The 8,880-nt window shown below is 36.7% G+C and overlaps 1 protein-coding gene across 3 annotated transcripts; it reads left to right on the top strand.

Moving 5' to 3' along the window:
- The first annotated feature begins 257 nt into the window (after positions 1-257).
- On the top strand, positions 258-2,917 carry LOC109059264 (gastrula zinc finger protein XlCGF8.2DB-like). 3 transcript variants are annotated; one of them, XM_042721225.1, is made up of 3 exons: positions 280-421; positions 1,052-1,144; positions 1,487-2,917. In XM_042721225.1, the coding sequence occupies exon 3, from the start codon at positions 1,660-1,662 to the stop codon at positions 2,689-2,691; it is 1,032 nt and encodes a 343-aa protein (XP_042577159.1). In that variant the 5' UTR covers positions 280-421; positions 1,052-1,144; positions 1,487-1,659; the 3' UTR covers positions 2,692-2,917. The 3 variants fall into 3 exon arrangements, with proteins under 3 accessions (XP_042577158.1, XP_042577159.1, XP_042577160.1); XM_042721226.1 differs by having other exon boundaries at positions 291-421; positions 579-1,144; XM_042721224.1 differs by lacking the exon at positions 1,052-1,144 and having other exon boundaries at positions 258-421.
- Positions 2,918-8,880: the final 5,963 nt, after the last annotated feature.

Below are 8,880 nucleotides of genomic sequence, written 5' to 3'. Positions count from 1 at the left end.
ATTTTCTGTGTGTATAAAATCACTTTTTTAATTCCATTTGATGCAGAAACTAAAAATTGACATCTGGACCCAGTAAGTTACAGATATATTAAAAAACTGATATATTTTTTTTTATTTTGGCAGATCAGCTCCACCCACAGAAATTACATCATCATCCATGAAGCTCCACCCACAGTAATTACATTATCATCCGTGAAGCTCCACCCACAGTAATTACATCATCATCCGTGAAGCTCCTCCCAAAGTAATTCAGTAATAAATGCGGGAATATCTCCATCAGTTTACAAGTGAAGACAAGCTTCAAATCATCAGGAAGAGCTGAAATCTGTAAAGACTGAGTTTATTAAAGAGGACAGAGAGAAGATGAGAGACCCAGAACCCTGCAGAATCAAACACACTGAAGATACTCAAGAACTAACAGGTTGGTGTCTATTCTTCATAATGCTTCGGGCAGCTTTATGTTTTGCTTTGCTAAGAAAAAAAAAATATATTGAGCTGTAATTTTGCTGAAGCATCAAATAATTAGGGACACTTCTTATGAACTAAGTACTTTTTCCCCCCAACAAATTGTATGTTAGATTGAGTCTCCACACCAGAGGAGTCCCCAACAACATGCATGCTAGGTCAAAAAAGTCTTTAATTATCTTATAATATGCACTTATTTTTACCTCATTTGTTCAATATTCCCAAACGATTTGCTCAACGTATTAATTTTTCCAAATCCCTCTTTGCGTGGAGATAATTAGTCTAATTTTTATTTCATCATGTCTGTAATGCCTGATTAAGCAACTTTTGTGAGGGAAGTGCTGCTTTGTGTACAGTTACCGGGGAAAAGCTATTTTATCCTCTTGAGGCGGCATCTAGTGGCAAAGAGTGAATTTGTGTTTTCATTCAGATTTCATTTAGATGTCAACATGAAACGGCTTGGGATTCGTTTTAAAAACGACTTGTTTCAATGATTCAGAGTCCACTCTTTCTTTTGAGAGACAATAACTTTATACATGGTGCACTTTCAGATTTAAAAATTTGAAGGATGTTTTCTTTCCAATAGAGTTGTTACACACTACTTTAAGATCCAGTACGGATGCCAGATCCTGTCAGAAAACATCCACTTCGTCTGGGGTCTGAACAAATCGTCAGCAGGGTTGTCATTACCCATTAAATATCAAGTCTTGTCTGGCACCAAAACTGTATCCGATCCTTCATGTTGTTTATCAAACATTAAATAGTTCTCCTTATAGAAACATGAGATTTGTGCCTATAATATTTTAAATATAAAAGATCAATGCATGCCATTAATGGAAAGTTTCAGGGATGTTTTAATTCATAAAATTGCATTAAAATGATTACAATTATGTAATGCAATTGTTTACTTTCTGCTGGTATATCAGGGTTTATTTTTTAAGTCCTTTTACTTTTGTGTTTTGTTTTTGTTTGTTTGTTTTTATGATTTAATGAAAATTTACTGTTTATACTTTTGTTTCAGAGGTGATTGAAGATAATGAGAAAGAAGAACTGAGTGAATTTGAGGAGGAAAATAATATCAAAAGTGGGGAAAAACCCAAACAGAACGGTTTTAAGAAAAGAAGAGCCAAGAAATCTTTCACCTGCACTCAGTGTGGAAAGAGTTTCACATACAAATGTCTTCTTGAGCGACACATGAGAGTTCATACTGGAGAGAAACTGTTCACCTGCACTCAGTGTGGGAAGAGTTTCACACAAAAATATCATCTCGATGTTCACATAAGAGTTCATACTGGAGAGAAACCCTTCACCTGCACTCAGTGTGGAAAGAGTTTCACACACAAATATCATCTCGATGTTCACATAAGAGTTCATACTGGAGAGAAACCATTCACCTGCACTCAGTGTGGAAAGAGTTTCACACACAAATATCATCTCGATGTTCACATAAGAGTTCATACTGGAGAGAAACCATTCACCTGCACTCAGTGTGGGAAGAGTTTCACACAAAAATATCATCTTGATGTTCACACAAGAGTTCATACTGGAGAGAAACCATTCACTTGCACGCAGTGTGGGAAGAGTTTCACATGCAAATATCATCTTGATGTTCACACAAGAGTTCATACTGGAGAGAAACCATTCACTTGTGATCAGTGCGGGAAGATTTTCGCATACTCATCAACTCTTAAGGTACACATGAACATCCACACTCAAGAGAAACTGTACTCATGTGATCAATGCGACAAAACATTTTTGAGAGCTTCGGAGCTGAAGCAGCACATGAATGTTCATCTGAAGGAGAAACCACATGCATGTCATTTGTGTGGAAAGAGTTTTACATTACTACAACATTTGAAAGAACATCAGAAAATACATACTGGTGTGAGAGAGTACATGTGCTTTGAGTGTGAAAAGACTTTCATTTCAGCGTGCCATTTAAAACAGCACCAGAGGATTCACACTGGAGAGAAACCTTACAAGTGTTCACACTGTAACAAGAGATTCAGCGTGTCAGCAAATCTGAAAACACATGAGAGGATCCACACTGGAGAGAAACCATACCAGTGTTCACACTGTAACAAGAGATTCAGTCAGTCAGGAACCCTGAAAACACATGAGAGGATCCACACTGGAGAGAAACCATATCACTGCACTGAATGTGGGAAGCGTTTCAATCAATCTTCTTCTTTACACAGTCATACAAAAAACTATCACAGTACGTAGATCATCTTCAGATCCAGCACTTTCAGATCTGAAGAGCGCTCTGACCAAATGTGACACAATAATGAATCAACCAATAAAATATCTTCCAGATAAATCTGTCATTACTTATGATGGCTTTTGTTCTACCCGGTTAAATGATAGAAGTACTTGCGCTGTCCAATCTATTAAGACTGTGTCTGTTCCCCGAATATTGAGGTCAAAATATAAATTTAATGTAGGATCTAGAAAAAAATCTTATCGTGATTAAACCAGAAAAACATAAAATAAATGAACAAAAACAATTTCTAAAGTTTGGGCTCATAAACATCAGATCACTCACACCCAACAGCAGTTATTGTAAATGAAATGATCACAGATAATAGTTTTGATGTACTCTGCTTGACTGAAACCTGGCTAAAACCAAATGACTATATTGGTCTAAATGAGTCTACTCCACCAAACTACTGTTATAAACATGAGCCCCGTCAGACTGGTCGTGGGGGAGGTGTTGCAACAATATATAGTGATATTATCAGTGTTACCCAGAAAACAGGATACAGGTTTACATCATTTGAAATACTTCTGCTCAATGTCACACTGTCAGATATGCAAAAGAAATCTATTGTATCTCTTTCTCTGGCTACTGTGTACAGACCACCAGGGCCATATACAGAATTCCTAAAAGAATTTGGAGATTTCCTCTCAGACCTGTTGGTTACCTCTGATAAAGTGCTAATTTTCGGAGATTTTAACATTCATATTGATAATACAAATGATGCATTAGGACTTGTGTTTACTAACTTATTAAACTGTTTTGGAGTAAAGCAAAATGTCACCGGGCCCACTCATCGTTATCTATCTAATCATACGCTAGATTTAATTATATCGCATGGAATCGATCTTACTGACATAGATATCGTACCTCAAAGTGATGATGTTACTGACCATTTCCTTGTATCGTGCATTTTGCGTATTGATGACAATAACTATATAGCTTCGCAATATCGTCCGGGCAGAACTATTGTTCCAGCCACCAAAGACAGATTCACAAATAACCTGCCTGATTTATCTCAACTGCTCTGTGTACCCATAAATACGCATGAACTAGACAAAATGACTGGCAACATGGGCAGTATCTTCTCTAATACATTAGAAGCTGTTGCCCCCATCAAATTGAAAAAGGTTAGAGAAAAAACGTACTGTGCCATGGTACAACAGTAATACCCACGCTCTCAAGAAAGAAACTCGTAGTCTTGAGCGCAAATGGAAAAAAACTAACTTGGAAGTTTTTAGAATTGCGTGGAAAAACAGTATGTCCAGCTATAGACAGGCTCTAAAAACTGCCAGGGCCGAGCATATCCACAAACTCATAGAAAACAACCAAAACAATCCAAGGTTTTTATTTAGCACAGTGGCTAGATTAACAAATAACGAGACGCCACCTGATCTAAATATTCCCTCACAGTTAAATAGTAATGACTTTATGAATTTCTTCACTGATAAAATAGATAACATCAGAAATACAATAACAAATGTAGATTCCACAGCATCTAATACTTTAGTTTTATCCATCGCACCCAAAGATAAACTGCAGTGCTTTACAACTATAGGACAGGAAGAGCTAAAAAAACGTATCACTGCATCTAAACCAACAACATGTTTATTAGATCCTGTACCCACTAAATTACTGAAAGAGTTGTTACCTGTAGCAGAAAAACCGCTTCTCAATATTATTAACTCGTCGTTATCTTTAGGTCACGTCCCAAAACCATTCAAGCTGGCAGTTATTAAGCCTCTTATAAGAAACCACAACTAGATCCTAGTGAACTGGCAAATTACAGACCCATTTCAAATCTTCCCTTTATGTCTAAAATTTTAGAAAAAGTTGTGTCTGCTCAATTGTGCTCCTACCTGCAAAAAAATGATCTCTATGAAGAATTTCAGTCAGGTTTCAGGCCCCATCATAGCACAGAAACTGCACTTGTTAAAATTACAAATGACTTCCTTCTTGCTTCAGATCAAGGCTGCATCTCATTGCTAGTTTTACTTGATCTTAGTGCTGCGTTCGACACCATAGATCACGACATACTCATAGATAGATTACAAAACTATACAGGTATCCAAGGGCAGGCTTTAAGATGGTTTAGATCCTACCTGTCCGATCGCTACCACTTTGTTTATCTAAATGGGGGAGTCATCTCATTTATCACCAGTAAAATATGGAGTGCCACAAGGATCTGTCCTAGGTCCTCTGCTATTTTCAAAATACATGTTGCCCCTTGGTAATATCATTAGAAAATACGGGATTAATTTCCACTGTTATGCTGATGATACTCAACTATATATCTCAACAAGACCAGGTGAAACTTCAAAACTATCTAAGCTAACAGAGTGTGTTAAAAATGTATTAAATTCAGATAAGACAGAGATATTACTTATTGGACCAGAAAACATTACACAGAATCTCGTAGATTACAATTTGCCATTAGACGGATGTACTGTTACTTCCTCTACTGTCAAAGATCTGGGTGTTATATTAGACAGTAACTTGTCTTTTGAAAATCATATTTCCCATGTTACAAAAACAGCATTCTTCCATCTTAGAAACATTGCCAAGCTAAGAAACATGTTACCTGTTCGTGATGCAGAAAAGCTAGTTCATGCATTCATGACCTCTAGACTGGACTATTGTAATGCACTTCTAGGTGGTTGTTCTGCATCCTCAATAAACAAGCTACAGGTAGTCCAAAATGCAGCGGCTAGAGTCCTTACCAGGTCAAGAAAATATGATCATATTACCCCAATACTACAGTCTCTGCACTGGCTACCTATTAATTTACGTATCAGTTACAAAATATTATTACTTACTTATAAGGCCCTTAATGGCTTAGCTCCTGCGTACCTAACTAGTCTTCTACCACGCTACAACCCATCACGCTCCCTAAGATCACAAAACGCTGGACTTTTGATAGTACCTAGGATAGCAAAGTCCACTAAAGGAGGTAGAGCTTTTTCGCATTTGGCTCCCAAACTCTTCCTCTGTTTAAATCTAGATTAAAAACACACCTTTTTGGCCAAGCATTCAAATAATGCATCTTATAATTTTGGACTGCAGTTATATCTGATCAAATGCGCATTATTATTCTTTAACTTGGGTTAAACTAATTAATTTTACTTGGCTTGAACAGCAGCTACGCTAATTATGTCTCTATTTGTTTCTCTGTTTCTGCTGGGATTTACATCTGGATCCAGAACACCTGAGAAGAGATGATGCCAACCCCTCAGAGGACCTCAGATGATGCAAACCCAGAGACAACATACAGAACTACCACATTTTGCTCTAAGTTTGATTGCATAATTGCTGTTAATAGTGTTAATCGTCTGTTTGTTTACGTCTTTTATTGAATTTTCTGAACATTTCTGCCGTATGCATTGAATTGAATTGAACTGTTCACTGTTTAAACTTTAGATAATGTTTCTTTGTCAATGTTCACCTTCATCTTCAAAACCAGCAGATTCAACTCTAAGATTCAGATCAACTCAAAAGATGAAGTTCCTCCCCAAAGAACAATGTCAACATGTTATATTCTTGTATATTATTTTGGTTCATGATATACTTGATATATTTTTTAAATGACTATGAAAGGGTGTCTTATATTAGGCTAAGTTAGTATATTCATAACAAAACCATTACTTGTCTCTTTAGATACATTTTCTAGACTTTTTTTTTAGTTTTGTGTAAGAGGATGTGTTATTTTGCTATGTCCCATGCACTGCTCATTAAATTTAAATAAGAGTAGAATATAGTCAAATCATAAAATAAAATAATAAAAAAAAATGTTCTCTATTATATTTTGTTAAATATTTGTTAAACTCAATTTGAGGGTATTGATCATTTGGTAATAAAAATGATATTTCTATTTAATAAAAAAGAGAAGAGTTTGTCCGTGTGCCTCGAATGGACGTCCTACCTGTTGCTTTTCTTAAGCTCAGCATGTCCACCCTGTCGGCATAAAATATGCCAGAAGTATTTAGAGTACAGTATTTTCAAAACATGTAAGTTTAATGTGAAAGGCTATTTGTTTAATGTTGGGAATTTCCCCCTGCCTATTAAAAATAAATAAATACAAAGTGTCATATTCACAAACAGTTGCAAACATCAGATGAACATGATGAACATCGACGGACGAGATCCTCAACATCCCAGCGGGCAATTGATGTCAAAAAGGTGTCAAATTAACATCAAACATTGAAGTAAAAAAAAACAGGTCAAACACACAAATCAAATTGATGTCAAAATGACACCCTTTGCCCTGTTGTCCTAACTGATGTCCTATTGTAGACCACTAAAATAATTGCACAACATTAATAAACTACAGTACATGTAAATCAGAGGTTAAAAGTACTGTGGATGAATACAGTTCAACACTATAAAAAATAAAACTATTCCAGCATTCACTCACATTTTTGTGCACAATTTTTACAGAATGAGCCCTAAATATTGTATCACAATGTGTCAATATAGTAGGATATTATTTTTAATGCAACATTAATACCAGTAACATTTCATGACATAAATTAGGCAATTTCACCATTTCCAAAATTAGTACTGCATGTTTCATTTTAAATGTACAACTTAAAGATTCTTGAGAATCATAATTTATCAACAACAGAGCATGTGTCAAGTGCCCGAAAGTCCAAGTCCTGGTTAAATTATACAAACCCGATTCCAAAAAAGTTGGGACACTGTACAAATTGTGAAAAAAAAAAAAAGAATGCAATGATGTGGAAGTTTCAAATTTCAATATTTTATTCAGAATACAACAGAGATGACATATGAACTGTTTAAACTGAGAAAATGTATCATTTTAAGGGAAAAATAAGTTGATTTTAAATTTCATGGCATCAACACATCTCAAAAAAGTTGGGACAAGGCCATGATTACCACTGTGTGGCATCCCCTCTTCTTTTAAATAACAGTCTGCAAACGTCTGGGGACTGAGGAGACAAGTTGCTCAAGTTTAGGAATAGTGATGTTGTCCCATTCTTGTCTAATACAGGCTTCTAGTTGCTCAACTGTCTTAGGTCTTCTTTGTCGCCTCTTCCTCTTTATGATGCGCCAAATGTTTTCTCTATGGGTGAAAGATCTGGACTGCAGGCTGGCCATTTCAGTACCCGGATCCTTCTTCTACGCAGCCATGATGTTGTAATTGATGCAGTATGTGGTATGGCATTGTCATTTTGGAAAATGCAAGGTCTTCCCTGAAAGAGACAACGTCTGGATGGGAGCATATGTTGTTCTAGAACTTGGATACACCTTTCAGCATTGATGGTGCCTTTCCAGATGTGTAAGCTGCCCATGCCACACGCACTCATGCAACACCATACCATCAGAGATGCAGGCTTCTGAACATGATAACAACTTGGGTTGTCCTTGTCCTCTTTAGTCCGGATGACATGGTGTCCCAGTTTTCCAAAAAGAACTTCAAATTTTGATTCGTCTGAGCACAGAACAGTTTTCCACTTTGCCACAGTCCATTTTAAATGAGCCTTGGCCCAGAGAAAACGCCTGCGCTTCTGGATCATGTTTAGATATGGCTTCTTTTTTGACCTATAGATATTTAGCCGGCAACGGCGAATGGCACGGTGGATTGTGTTCACCGACAATGTTTTCTGGAAGTATTCCTGAGCCCATGTTGTGATTTCCATTACAGTAGCATTCCTGTATGTGATGCAGTGCCGTCTAAGGGACCGAAGATCACGGGCATCCAGTATGGTTTTCCGGCCTTGACCCTTACACACAGAGATTGTTCCAGATTCTCTGAATCTTTGGAAGATATTATGCACTGTATATGATAATAACTTCAAACTCTTTGTAATTTTTCTCTGAGAAACTCCTTTCTGATATTGCTCCACTATTTTTCACCGAGCATTGGGGGAATTGGTGATCCTCTGCCCATCTTCACTTCTGAGAGACACTGCCACTCTGAGAGGCTCTTTTTATACCCAATCATGTTACCAATTGACCTAATAAGTTGCAAATTGGTCCTCCAGCTGTTCCTTATATGTACATTTAACTTTTCCAGCCTCTTATTGCTACCTGTCCCAACTCTTTTGGAATGTGTAGCTCTCGTGAAATCCAAAATGAGCCAATATTTGGCATGACATTTCAAAATGTCTCACTTTCAACATTTGATATGTTATCTATAT

This window comes from Cyprinus carpio, chromosome B3, assembly GCF_018340385.1.
Source record: "Cyprinus carpio isolate SPL01 chromosome B3, ASM1834038v1, whole genome shotgun sequence".
Taxonomy (NCBI): Eukaryota; Metazoa; Chordata; class Actinopteri; order Cypriniformes; family Cyprinidae; genus Cyprinus; species Cyprinus carpio.
The sequence above is the reverse complement of the archived record's forward strand: the minus strand, read 5'-3'. Positions and strand labels throughout refer to the sequence as shown.